General features: G+C 33.3%; 1 protein-coding gene across 1 annotated transcript in view; it reads right to left on the bottom strand.

Annotated features, from left to right (window-relative positions):
- The window catches only part of GLRB (glycine receptor beta), an 82,882-nt gene that overhangs the window by 31,082 nt on the left and 36,216 nt on the right, over positions 1-15,584 (bottom strand). Inside the window, exons 5-6 of the mRNA XM_049769621.1 lie at positions 1,946-2,175; positions 1,760-1,842 (exon numbers count right to left, since the gene is read on the bottom strand). Coding sequence (XP_049625578.1) covers positions 1,760-1,842; positions 1,946-2,175 — 313 coding nt within the window. The remainder of the gene's footprint in view (positions 1-1,759; positions 1,843-1,945; positions 2,176-15,584) is intronic.

A 15,584-nucleotide genomic window follows, 5' to 3' on the forward strand; every position in this document is an offset into this window, starting at 1 on the left:
ATATTAAAAATAAAAAAGAAAATGGTCAGAAAACCACAAACTACTCAAAACCCATATAACAGGCATATGCAAGATATTTAACAAGGTTTATTACTGTTTAACTCCATTAAAATAGGTCATATCATATAGGTATTTAAACAAAAGTTGTTTGGGTCAATGCTAATTTTCAAGTTTTATCTGCTACTTATTTGGAGGGAAATGCAGAATCTGAAACAGTGCTTGGAGAGCCAGGGGCCACTCCGAATGTTAATTCAATGGGTTACTTGGATGGCTTGATGCTAGGTCCCAAAGATGCATTATTGCTCATGCCCTATGGTGCTAGGAACTCTTTGACCACCTCTTCAGTGCTTTGGTTCATTTTGGGCTACATTCAGTCATTCTGAGAAGTGTCATGTGATGCTAGAATTTAAAAAAGGGTCCCTTAGATCTGTGCTATCATCTCAGTCTTAAAAAGATAAGTTTATGGGGCCAGAGCGATAGCATAGTAAGTAGGGTATTTGCCTTGCAGGTGGCTGACCTAGGTTTAGTTCCCCAAGCCTGTCATGAGTGATTTCTGAATGTAGAGCCAGCAGTAAGTAACCCTTGAGTGCTGTTTGGTGTGGCCCAAATGTCCAAATAAAATAAAATAAATATAAAATAAGATAAATGTAGGAATTACTGAACAAATTTTATTTATTTTACTTCAACCACTAGGCTTCATATATAACAACTAAAAATTTGAGCACAGAAATTTTTTAAAATCCACCTTTGAAAAAAATCTACTATCTATCCATCAATGGAAATTAATAGAATTTAGAGAATAGTTTTCAAGGTTGTTCTACACATTATGTTCTGAAAATGTATTGTTCACTCTGAAATCTTAAACTGTATTGCAAGGTAAGAAGTTATTTTTTCCTCAATTTTTTGGTATATTACTTCAAATGATGTTGACAATTGGTGTAACATGGAAGTGTACACCTGTGACTCCACCTCAGATTTACGTGTAACTACCTGCAAGAACCTGACCATTTCTGGGAGGGGTCTTGGGAAAGTTGGATAAGGCTTTTGACCGGAAGGATTAGGGTCTTTTGCCAGCATGGAGGTTGGAGGAGACATGGATGAAAGAAGTTAAGATGCAGGGCAAGCTAAGAATGGCATGTGCTTAATTAGATTTATAATATGATGGCCAGGGCCAATAAAGATGTTATCTCTTTGGAAGCCTGCCTGCGAGTGAGTTCAATATCCACTAATTTCCTGGACCCAGACCCAACGGCTGAAGGGGGTTGCAAAGCCACGTGGCCTGGGATGGCAGAGAAAGGTCCCTCCATCCATCCACCATCCAAGCCCATCCTAAGGGTTTAATGCAACATACACCTACATATTTAAAAAAAAAAAAAAAAGTAAAAAACAAACCATAAGGGCTAGAGAAATAGGACGGAGTAAGGCACTTGCTTTGCAGTTAGTGAACCTCAGTGAACCCCTGGCACCACATATGGTGTCTCCCTGAGCGCAGAACTTGATTCATATTCCCGAGTAAGCTCTGATCACTGTTTTTGTAATCAAAACACAAACAGAAAACAAAAACATGTTGATCTTCATGCAATTGGATATAGTAACACAATAATTATAATTTCTCTAAATAAATGCTTTCGATGAATATTTCTAATCTAATCATTATTTGGTCATTTTTTTTTTTTAGATATTGGTACTCTGTATTGCCTCAGTATTTTTAAATGAACTGGTTCCCACAATGAGTTCACTTGTGGGTCATTGTACATACAACTCTCCAGCTGCATCTTGCAACGTTGTGTATCCATGGGAAACAAGGTCAAGTCCAAAGGACATGAAAGAGTAATAGATAATCTGAAAGGAGAGACAGCAATCTTAGATATCAATTGATTTATTTTCTACAATCACCAAACTTAAGAGTAAATCATCAATATATAAACATTAAAGTTAACAGTACCTCATGCTGACAAGAACATCTCCATCCCGGAAAATAAAGAGAAGGATATTTTCCTGGGTGACATCATGAAAATTGGCACTCTTTTCATTTGCAAAAAATAAATCAGGTTTCCACAGACACTTGTACATTGTGGGATCCACTGTTAGTGCATCTGAGCCCCGAAAATCACTGGGGAGTTTCAACCTAGGATCATTCCACTTTTGTCTTAAAAAGATGTTAACTCTGTAGTCCTAAAAAAAATAAAAGGTGTTTATGTGTGTTTTTGTTGCTTTGGAGAAGATGCATTTAAGAAGAGTACAAAAATAGTTTATGACTAGTATCACAAATACTGTATGTATAACAGCTGCTAACTCAAACATTACCTAGAGCAATTGATTTAGTTTTCAGAGAATGAAAATATTGTAAGAGATGGGAATGTAAAATAATATTGTTATGTTAAAAATATAGAATAAAATTTGGTTGAAGTAGATTTTTGCAAAAGCAATAAGGAAAATTTTTCTTTTGTCTTTAACTAATTAGCAAATTACATATATAGCATGCACTATAAAATATATATTTTTGAGAAAGAATGAGAGCAATATTTTTTAATTTTAAGAATGACTGAGAAAAGTTGAGTTTGAGAGTTTGTTTATCTAGTCTATGTGAGAGTCAACTAGATGTATAGATTCATTAATATATGGATCATAAATGTATACATCATATTCATTAATTAGATTATTAATATAGTAATATGATTAATATCATCAATAATATATTATTAATTATATTCATGGATGTATGGATTATAAAAACAGATAAAAATAGTTACAAAAATTATGCAAGTTGTATGCTTAATCATAATTCATTTTTAACTCTAGTAGGTAATCTGTGAACCCCTCAAAAGATGATTACTGAATTTTCTTTGTACCTATCTTTAATAAATGTGGCATTAAATTAAACACTAAAGCTTTTTAAATTGCATTAATTTTACACAGATTTTAAGAGTAAATGAAACAAAGAACATGGTTACTATCTTAATGCATTTTATATATGGCAATTAAATTAGGTTCTTTTTTTTTCTATGTGCAGAAAATTTCAACAAGAAAGCATAATGCGAGGCCTGAGCAATAGCAAAGCAGTAGGGTGTTTGCCTTGCACATGGCTGACTCAGGACAGACCTGCATTGGATCCCCAGTGTCCCATTTGTCCCCCCAAGCCAAAAGAGATTTCTGAGCGCATAGCCAGGAATAACCCCTGAGCATCACCGGGTGTGGCCCCAGCTCCTCCCCCAGAAAAGAAAGCATAATGCTTAGGAGCTTTTATATTAACTTTATATAGCAAACTAAAAATGTAACAAGGTAAGTTATATTAGGATTCATCTTTATTTTTAAAAATTGAACATTCACAAGACAGTATTATTGACAATATTCTCACAAAGTCAAAATGAAATGAATCATAACTTTAAAATCAAAACTCAAATAGTAAAATAAGATATATTTTATTAAATAATACCTAATATGTATTTTACTTAAAAGTAAAACATATGCAATTTAAATGCACACACATTATAACGGTATAACATACAAAATAATGAATAGTGAATCAAGAAAATTTTTTTTTTTTTTTTTTTTGGTTTTTGGTTTTTGGGCCACACTCGGCGGTGCTCAGGGGTTACTCCTGGCTGTCTGCTCAGAAATAGCTCCTGGCAGGCTCGGGGGACCATATGGGACACCGGGATTCGAACCAACCACCTTTGGTCCTGGATCGGCTGCTTGCAAGGCAAACGCCGCTGTGCTATCTCTCCGGGCCGGAATCAAGAAAATTTTAGAAAATTATTTTATTTGTATGATCTCACTTTCATATTTAAACTATAGAAATTAGAGAAGGGAAAGGCCTATTGCAAAAAATGTACATTCAGTGAAGAACAAAGATTTAATCTATCTACAACCTACAGATACTTTACATCTGAATGTTTATGAAACTTAATATATAAATTGACTTTTAAAATCATATGCAGATTGTTTGGGAATGAAAATGTCAAATAATTAAGAATTTTATAAACTGCACTGACCAAATCTAACCACAAACAAAAAAGAAAATTAAAGAAACATTTTTCTAATCAAATAATTATGAAAACAAAGATGGAGTAATAGACTAAAACTCAGAAAAATGATGCCATATGAATGGTACTCCATATTAACAATAGTGCAAACCAGTGTCAAAAGGGAGAGAGAGAGAGAGAGAGAGAGAGAGAGAGAGAGAGAGAGAGAGAGAGAGAGAGAGAGAGAGAGAGAGAGAGAAGTAAAATGCTTGTCCCAGAGGCACGGTGGAGGTGGGAAGGAAACTGAGGCATTAGTGGCAGGAAAAGTGCACTGGAGAAGGTATTGTACATTCTATTACTGACATTCAATCATGACCAATTTTGTAACCTCAGTGCTTAAATAAAATAATAAAAAAGCAAAGAAAATTATGTCCTACATTACCACATAAACAAAAGTACATATATATTCAAATTTATACTGGGACTAATTACATCTGATAGTAATTCCAATAATTATAAAACAATAACTCTATGATAAAAAAGCCTCCCATAGAAAGGCTTCTAGAAGAATAATACAATATTGTTTCTCGACAAAATCTTTTATCTTTTCCATATAAACATACGTGCCCTTCCAGTTATTAAGATCTATAATTAGGTTAACTATTTTGTAGTAAGAAATAGAAGATGTCACCTAAACTAAATCATTGGGTTGATACCTCTTGGCATTACTTTGAACACTGAACAGTACTGCACTGCATTTCAAATTGTTTGCTTAAAACTTCCTTTAAAATATTCTGTTAAAGAATTAGTTTTTTTAAATTGCAGGTGATATATACTATTTTATTACCATTTCTTTGTTCTTTTATCCAATTGTTATTGAAAACTACCTTTTGAACCATTTTATTTAAAACATTTTGTTAACTTATCAGAAGTTTGTATGAAAAATCATCAGAAGAGGCCATCATGTGCCTTTATATACTTATTGTGAAAGAGTATATATATCGACCCTTTATTTTGATTAGAGAATATTATATAAAAATAAAAAGATGGCTTTTAGTGTGTATTTATTTTTCATGTGTATTAATATATTATTGTAGATCATCACATATTATTGTGTATTTATTAATCTATACAGATATATTAATATAAGCATATCAAAAAATGACTTATTATCTCAAAGCTTACTACAAAAATCCTGTCATTTTAAAGTATTACATCAGCAATTCAATGCAGCAATTTTTTTGTCTGGAAGCTAGGAACTGAAAAAGAAATCCTAGACAATGGAATTTTTTATTTATCTCATATCATGTTATGACTATCATTATATGACTGTTACATATTTAGTCTTAATTCAATCACTGCATACTATCTTTATTATTATAATTGAATACCTCAAATCTTTTCCATAAGCAGAGGTGGTAAAAATATGTAAGTTGAGACATTTTTGTACATTTAACAAGACTTTTTTTTAGCATTATATATGTGCCGAAGACAGTAAACCCTGCAGCAGTGCTTTGGAAGACCCCCTATCCCACAGAAACAATTTGCTTTACACACAACCCTCCAATTAAAATTCCATGCATATGGTCCTTATTTGGGGTTCATGGTTCTATGTTCAACATATATAAAAATGAAATATTGAATTTATAATGTTTTGGTAACATTTTTATCCCAAAATTTTATTGCAATGGTAGTAACCAGAGCTTTCTCCATATAAAGCTGACATAGTTAGCATGTGATGCTTTGATAAAATCTAAAGGAGAAAATGTACAAATGATATATGCAAGACTCAATCTAAATTTCAATGTACTTAAAAATTTAATTTATTCATTTTTTTAGCATTTCAACAATTTTGTTGAAAAAGTAGTTGACCCTGCCTGTGTGCTCCACCTCCACCTCTAATGGTCCCTCCAGGTTCAGGCAGCAGAGCCTCAGGCAGGGCACTTAGATGACTGAAGACCTTCTAACTCTGAGCACAGAAATTCATCTCCTCACGGCCACAGGCAAAATAGGTAAAACAGTGGTGATTTTTAACCTAGGCAGGATTCAATTTCCTTTTTTTTTTTTGGTTTTTGGGCCACACCTGGCAGTGCTCAGGGGTTACTCCTGGCTGTCTGCTCAGAAATAGCTACTGGCAGGCTCGGGGGACCATATGGGACACCGGGATTCGAACCAACCACCTTTGGTCCTGGATCGGTTGCTTGCAAGGCAAACGCTGCTGTGCTATCTCTCCGGGCCCCAATTTCCTTTTTAATTCTGAATGCTATCTTAAGTAAGACTTTAGTTGTATTAATCAATAGTTAACTTTAGTGTATTAGAATCAGCATAAATATAATATAATTGTAACATAAATATATAGGTCCTGATTCAACTCATAATAGGTCAAATTCTTAAGAATGAAGACTGAAAAAAAAAGAGAATGAAGACTGAAAGCTGAATCATCAGCAATGCAAAGATTTACTATATGATACAGAAAAATGGAATAAATAATTTGAAAAGAGGTGAAATCAAATGTGGAGATTTGGAATGATCAGTGAAAGGTCAGAGCCAAAACCAAGACAGATAAATAATTCTTACATGTAGTAATAAAATAACCAAATTTCGGGGCTGAAGTGGTGGTGCTAGAGATATGCTAGCCTAGGACGGACCACAGTTCTATCCCAGTATCCCATAGTCCCCACAACCCATGGGCCATTTCTGAGTGCATAGCCAGGAGTAACCCCTGAGCATCAACGTGAGTGGCCCCAAAACAAAAACAAAAACAACAAAAAAAGAAAATAACCAAATTTAACAAATTGTATCAGTCACCTCAATAAGGAAGATACAAAGTTGGGAAAAAATATTATAATACACCAATTAGAATCAGTCAAATTCAAAACACTGAAGACAGAAAGTTTCAAATGAGAATATGGAGCAACAGGAACTTATTCATCCCCTTTAGGAATGCAAAATAGTGCTGTAACTTGAAAGACAGTTTGGAATTTCCTTACAAAATGAAATATAGTCTAACCATATTTTTGTTTCCAAAAGTAGTTGAAAGCTTAGGTACAGAGACATGTGCAAACAAGTGTTTATTGCAACTTTACTCAAAATTGCCAAACTAAGGAAGTAAGCAAAAAGTATTTGGTAAACAAATACACCAAGTGTACCATGAACGTATAATATAATATAATATAATTCAGTGATCTTTAAAAAAGCTATCAAACCATGAAAAACCTTATAGATATATTAATCTTATTATATATTATATAACCATATATATATGTGTGTGTATATATATATATATTTTGTTAAATTCATATAATATAAATCCACTATTATACCAAAGACCTCAAATTCTCTATATTTTACAGTTTCATCTCTCCTTTACTCACTGAATTTACTCCTGAAAATTATTTATTTTTATTATTGATATATATATTACTTATATATATATTACCAAGTGAAAAAGTCTATATGAAGAGGCTAAATCCTATATGATTTCAATTGTATGGCATCCTATAAAATAGCAAAATGACAGTTATAAGCTATAGTAAAAATTTAGATTTTAGAAATACAATATTTTCCACAGAGGATGAACCAGACAATATTCCCAACAATATGAGATTTATGTTTTATGATATCTCTGCCAACACTTATTGTTTCCAGTGTTCTCAACATATTCCATTCTCATTTGTGGTATGAGAAGATATGTGATTCTCACTTCAGACTGCATTTCTCTCATAGTAATTAATGATGATATAATTCAGCATGTAGTATAAAATTTTTCTAAGCTTTTTCACAATCCATTTGTCCTCTTCATAGAATATGGGTATTATCCCTTTCTCTGATGTTCACAAATATGTTTTCCCAATAGGTAGGTTGTCTTAATTTTAGCCCAAGTTTCTTTTGTAAAGGTATTGTTGTGGGAGGCCCTTTAACTAGAGAGCAATATGGAGTCTCTGATACCTGAGAAGACAAAAAGTCTGTGTATGTGACAGGTTACTGGTGGTGCTTCCCCCATGAACCTAAAAAGAAAAAGCTGACCATAAAAAAAAGCTTTTACCAGAGGTAAATGGATAAAGAACAAACATGCTATGTAAAGGCTACAAGTTGAGATTAGATCTGTAGCATTGTTAACAGAACAGAGCATCCCAGGATCACTTATAGTTAATGTATAACAGAATCACTTATAGTAGAAGTATAGTAAAAGTAGGATCACTGCTAGTAAATGTATAACTCACTAATAACCCCCCTTAAAATATGTGATGTATGGGAATGTTATGGTGGAAAAGTACTGAACCACCCCTTCCCCTCTTTTGTCTGAAAACGTGATCATGCTTGCTATAAAACCTAGCCCCCCTTTCAATAAACTTGGGACTCTTGATCGGAACTTTTCGCCTTGAGTCTCTTTATCTCCCAGCCCCTCTTTTATTTCAGGCCGGAATCCTCTTCGTGACTCACTAATAACTTCATGACCCTCATCCACCCTGCGGGCCGGGGTTCCCGGGGTCGCATATTGTAATTTGACTTAAGCCATTTTGACTATGAAACCAAAAGCAATGATAAAATTATGCACTTCAGTACAACTTGGATAGTTTTGTATAAAAGTCAGATGGAGGGGCTGGATCCGTGGAGCAGCAGTAGGGTGTTTGCCTTGCATGAGGCTGACCTAGGACTGACCGTGGTTCACATCCCCCAGCATCCCTATGGTCCCCCAAGACAGGAGCTATTTCTGAGCGCATAGCCAGGAGTGACAGCTGAGTGTCACCAGCTGAAGCCCCAAAACAAAACAAAATAAAACAATTCAGATGGAGGGCCTGAGCAGCAGCACAGCAGTAGGGAGCGTGCCTTGCACGCATCTAACCCAGGACGAACCTCTGCACATAACCAGGAGTAAGCCCTGAGCGTCACCAGGTGTGGAAAAAATATCACAAATATTAGATGAGTAAAAGAAATAAGTAAACAAAATGTAAAGTTTCAAATGAAGAGAAACATTTAGACCCAGATGACAGAATAAAGAATGACAAGTGAATAGGTGGGAGAGGAGTGGATGGGTGGACTAAAGGGAACATAAGTTCATTGGTAGAGGGCCGTGGATACTTTTCTGTAAGATGTGATCACTGTGCATATTAAAGCCATAAGCATTAATAATATCGTAAACATGTGGACAAAATTATGATAAATTATATATACATATATATAAATAATTTCCAGGAGTAAATTTAGTGAGTAAAGGAGAGATGAAACTGTAAAATATAGGGAATTTGGGGGCTTTGGTATAATGGTGGATTTATATTATATGAATTTAACAAAATCTATCAATGTACAATACAAAAAAATTCTAGTTGTAAATTATAAACTTTAAGTGATATGTCAATGTAAGTTCACTGATTCTAACAAATATACTAATTGATGAGGTATATTGGTAAGGAGGATAATTGGGCATATATACTAGGATAGGCAAGAAGCATATGGAAACTATATTTTTTTGCTTAATTTTCCTGTGAAAATAAAACTTACATAAAATGTCTACATTTTAAAATTGAATTAAAAAATACATACTGTAGAGGTGAGAAAGAGAAACCTAAGAGAAAGAGGAGAGAGAGAGAGAGAGAGAGAGAGAGAGAGAGAGAGAGAGAGAGAGAGAGAGAGAGAGAAAGGGAGAGAGAGAGAAATTGAGACAGCAGATGCCTTACAACGTGGTTGATCTGGATTGATGCCTAGCACCACAAATAGTCCCTTGACCCCCATAGAAGTGATCCCTAAACACAGATAAAGGAGTAAGCCTTGAGCACTCCAGTTGTGGTCTAAAAAACAAACTCAAAGGACTGGCTCACAACATGAAGCTCACCACAAAGAGTGGTGGTGAGTGCAGTTAGAGAAATAACTACACTGACAACTATGGTGACGATGTCAATGAGTGAGAGAAGTGGAATAATGGAATACCTGTCTAGTATACAGGCAGGGTGTGTGTGTGTGGGGAGATTGGGGTCATTGGTGTTGGGAATGTTGCACAGGTGAAGGGGGTGTTCTTTTTATGACTGAAACCCAACTATAATTATGGTTGTTAAACAAGGTGCTTAAATAAAGACAATATCTAAAAAAAGAAAAAGGAAAATGAAACTATAAAAACAAACAAACAAACAAAAAACCCAACTGGTTAATTTAAAAAACATACTAAATGTGAAGATTAGGCACAAAACTATATCTTCTTGTCATGTTTTTATATTGTACTATTAAATATCAACATCCATTCAATATCATACTAAAAGGTTTTCTAATAAATCCACCTAAAGTCTTCAGGATTCTCTAGGAAAATAAAAAATTGTCTAACTTGCCATTTATTGTTAAGGCTCAGAATTGGAAAATTTGGATAACATAGAGAAGACTGATAAATCAAAACATATTTTTGTCTGGTCAAGATGAAAATGAATTCTGTCAGGTAAGAGAGATATTCCCAAAGTTTATGCCTTCATGGTCATGGACCTATGGCCATAAACAAGTCTGTATCTAATTTAGAATCTAAATTTTGACATCTAAATTTGACATTCTTTCTTTCAGTCTCCTGAATTTTCCATTGGTTTTAGTATCCTATAGGTCTCCTCATTAATGTGTAAAATTAATAACTGACATATCCTCACTATCTGCAAGTTTGTTTGCGTTTTAAAAAAATGATAGACTTTTAAACAAAATTATTCTGTAGAATAATTCCATTAAGTTATATACACACAAAAAGAATTGAAAGCAGAAACTACAAAAATTTTATATTAACTATTTGTAAATTATGGTTGTAGCAACATTAGTCACATAACCAAAAGATGTTGGTGTCTATCAAAATGTAAAAATTATAATATTCATGAGACATGTCATATTCATTGTGGAATGAAGCTATCATATATATCATATCACATATATATAAATGTTAAAACATAAATGAGCCTTAAAAACTATACAAAAAAGTTAGGACTGGGGTTGGAGAGATAGCATGGAGGTAAGGTGTTTGCCTTTCATGCAGAAGGTCATTGGTTCAAATCCTGGCATCCCATATGGTCCCCTGTGCCGGGCAGGTGCAATTTCTGAGCGTGGAACCAAGAGTAACCTCTGAGCACTGCCGGGTGTGACACCCCCCCCACACACAAAAAGGTAGGACTAAAGTAGTTTTCCCAATATCATTATTTAAAATAGACACTTGGAGGGTGGACAAGCAATAAAGTGGGTATCTTCAAAATCTAAGAAAGAAGAAAATCATGAAAATGTGACTATACTGAATTAATAGGAAGAATGCTTGAGATGGGTCAATAGCAAGTTCCATAAAATGGGTTAAGTAAAATGAAAGTAAGCACTCTTGGCAATGAGAAAATCAGTGAAGACTCAGCTTGAACAGTTTTGACAGAGCAGCATATGAGAAGCAAGATGGCAGAATATTGGAAATTGAACACGGGACTTTTCCTATCTAATAATATAGATAACAAGAAGACTGATATCCGGAGTGGTGCCAAAATATTAACTGAGTTTCTTCTGAACTCTGCTTCCTTTCAGCTACTTTAGTATATATTCATTATGCCACATACATTTTCTGTGTCTATTAGAATCCACTTCAAAACCAGAAATTTTTATAAGGACATCTATTAGCAATATCCAGGACCCACAGGACTAGAACAGCAGTGCAAAGGGTCATGCAGTATCAGACTCATGCATGCTTAGAACAAGGTCTACCATTTGAATGGTGTCGTGACCATTGACAGTATTTTCTATGTCTGTTATATTACATTATATTGCATTACATTACAATGAACACCACTAAAATGGTGCTTACTATTTTACACAATTTCAGTATCTTAGATCATTTAGCTATAAAAATATTTCAGAGATTTTCTCTCAGTTACATAACTCTTTGCCTTTGCAATTCTTGATTTAGTTAGCCAATGTATATATTAGGATGCTTTATAACATCACAGTTTCATTAATAATTTGAATCAGAATTCATCAAAATAAAAAGCATGTTAGTTGGCTTTAATTAATGTTTTATGAGTATTTCCAGATAATTTCAGTTATTGGTATTTCAAATGCTCTTCTATTAGTATAAATATCTTTGAAACCTATTTACTTTTACTTTCAGTTACTTAGAGACAATAATTACAGCTCCATTTTTTACTTTGCAATGAACAAATTTCCATCAGTAACAGACTTCATTTTATCAGTGGGAAATTACTTAATTGTTTTTAAAGAACTAGACAAATACTATTTATTATTCATTCTAAATAGCATACTATTAGACATTATCTGGAATATAAATGTTCTCCAAAAATGTGTAGTTCTAATTAACACTCAATCTATTTTTTCACAGCAATTAAGCTAGTTTACAATCAAACATAAAAACATGGAAGGTCTTATTGAAAATTCAATATTAAATATGATTTAATTCATAGTACATTTTTATGTTGATAGGAGTGCTCTCCTCTTTACTTATTATTTTGACCTACCTGTCACATACCACAACTTATTTACTTATTTATATTATCATTTAAAACATAAGCATTCAAGGAAATAAATCTCATTCTGATAACATCTGGCTGTACTATAATTGAAGTTCTATTAACAGAGCTCTTAGAAGCTTAGCTTTAAAAGATTGCAATTTAAGCATTAGGAACTATATAGCATAATTTAAAAATTTAAAATTTAACTTCCAATATAAATTATGAGCAATATTTTAGTTATTTTGTTATTTTATAGTTTTCATTAGAATATTTGTTAATATTTAAAAATATTAAGTATTCATTAAATATGCACATTAAAAGTTTTTATGCACATTAAAAGTTTTTATTTTTATGCACATTAAAAGTTTGTAGATCAATATTTCATTCTTAAGAGAAGAGTTTTCTACCTGACACAATAATGCCACACAAAGTTATAAAGGTGTTAGATTAGAAAAATCTGAGTCTAGATATATAGAATCTGTCAAATGTATTTCTCTTAAGAGCAGGAATAAAAAAATTATTTTGGACATTTTGACATATTTAATAATTTGTTCAGTATTATTAATACCTAGTTTTCTCAAATTGATTGATGATAATGACACATTTCTAGAAGAAGAAAATAAAACTTAGACATTTCTCATTCTACCTTCTTGCCCAATGCAGAACCCACAGAGAATGTGATCAGCCACTAATATGTCTGAGAAATATTTCTGCAAGGCAAAAATAAAGAGGAAAAGTATAATATCTTATACTATATTATTTTTCACAAAGAACATTTTAACTACTAAAACTCAATTTCTCTTTCAGAGAATTATGATTTTCATAGTGAAAATTGAGTAATGGTTACCAAAAATGATCATTTTGATATTTTCAACTATGAAAAAAGTTGGGTAGACAGCTTTGCAACAGAATTTGCAAAAAATTAACCACAGTGACATATCCCTTGACAATTTTGAAGAAAAAATATTCATAATTCTTCACCCTGAAAATTACTTTTTTTTGTTACTGTAACAGAGCTGCCAACAACTGTAGGAGCTTACACAACTCCATTACCACAGTACTGGCCTTCAAAGTAACAAAATAGGTTTTCTGGACTGCAGTCAAAGTGTCTTCTGGTCTAGTTCTTTCTGGAGGCCTGGAGAGGATTTATTTCAGTGCTTTTATGAGCCTGTAGAAATCACCTCATTGAATAGGCAGGCTCTGCCTTGCTCATCTAATTTCAGATCAGTCAACTATCACTATCCTCCTACCTCCTCTGACCTCTAAGGACAATGTGTTTTTATTAGGTCCATATGGATAACAACAACAAAGGCTGTTGATAACAACAACAAACCAAAAAGTCTTTAATAGATCAAACATGTAATAATACTTTTACCTTGTGAAACCATATTAACAGTTTCAGAGATTAGGCTGTGGACATTATGAGAAAATCATTATTTAATCCCACACACAGGGTATAAAATGCATGATTAATAGGGGAAAAATGAATGCAAAGCCACTTTAAAATTCTCTTTGGTAAAAGTTAAAAGAGATAGGGACCAGAGTCATAGTACAATGGATAGGGTACTTATCTTCCATAAAGAAGACCTGGATTCTATCCCCAATATACCATAAGGTCTCTTGCACCCACCAGGAATGATCTCTAAACACAGAACAAGGTGTAAACCCTGAGCACCATTGAGTGTGACCGAAAAACAAACAAAAGAACTGGGAAAATATCTCTCTGTCATCCTATAATAATTCTTGCAGTACATTTAACAAAAGTAACAAACATAAAAAAATATGAAAATAAGAAGTATTTAAAGAATGTGTTTAAAACCCACATACAGAATGAAAATCTAAAAACTAAAATTGCTTTTCAAGCAATAAAGATGAACGATTGCTAAGAACTATAATTAAACTCTTTGAAGATTAACCTAAGTGTGATTTTTTTCTTGACAGGCACAACTATGTTGTTCAAGAAAAATAAATTTAAATTGATTATTAAAACAAACAGAAAACTATGCAGCAGAAAGCCATAGAAAGTTTGAAATGACTGTGCACTGCAGGGCAATAATAATTCAATATAATTACAATGCATGGCTATACCAAAGAAAAAAGTGCATTGTATAAACAAACTTATTTCCATAAAAAACTCTAATGTATTTCTGATGAGGCAAAGTGCCTGTGTAGACAGGCAAAGTGTATAAGTATACTACAAAGCCCAGTTTTTTCTCCATGGGAATATTTCATATTTCCAATTATGAAAATCACTTATTTAAGCCAAAGGTAATAACTTTATGGAAAAACAACAAATATGAGTATAACCATAGAACAGAAGTCATCTATCTTCTAACAAAACATTCTCTCCCTGGTTTTTACTTTTCATTGTCACAGCATTATTACAAAAGTGAAAAGAGTTAAAAGTTGCTCTTGTAGCAACTTCAAATTGGGATTATTACCTTTGACAATTTTGGTATGTATCAGGATATATTAATGTGTAGGCTTAATCATTAGAACTTTCAAAGGGGCTGGAGTGGTAGTACCAGGGCTAAGACTCTTACATTTCAAGTAGCTGGCTCTGTTTAATCCCTGGTGCTACATATTGCCCCCAAGCACCTTCACTGTGAGTCTAAGCACAGAGTCAGAGGTAGCTATTTGGCTACTGATGGGTGCCCCAAATCCAAAAGGATACCCTCAAAAAAAAAATAAGGTGAAAGAATACAAATGAACACAAAGGTACAAGAAACAGGAAATGCAAAGCTATAAAATGATACATAAATAAGCTGAAGTTGTCAGTTTTCTTCCAGGATGAAATAATGTTTTGTGAGTAAATGTAAGATTAAGCTTAGATTCAACAGCAATATTTAGCATTGCAATGAAAAATAAAAACAAAACTGAATAACTAGGAAGAAATGTTTTCCAAATAGAAGTGTAAAAATTTCCTAACAACAATGTCCGAGTCTATAACCTTGACTGTGTCTTTGATCATCAACTTTATACATCAGAAGACTAAGTAGCCTTCTCCTTTCAGAAGTTGCCCTACATCTGTCCGCCACCTGACTTGGTGTTATTTATAGCGCCTTAACCCCAAGCTCTGCATCTGCCCCAGGCTTTCTGGAAAATGTAACTGCTGGTTCAGGTAGAAAGGTTTAAATTAGGAGGAAAGAGTTGGTCGATG

This window comes from Suncus etruscus, chromosome 3, assembly GCF_024139225.1.
Source record: "Suncus etruscus isolate mSunEtr1 chromosome 3, mSunEtr1.pri.cur, whole genome shotgun sequence".
In the NCBI taxonomy this organism is placed as follows: domain Eukaryota; kingdom Metazoa; phylum Chordata; class Mammalia; order Eulipotyphla; family Soricidae; genus Suncus; species Suncus etruscus.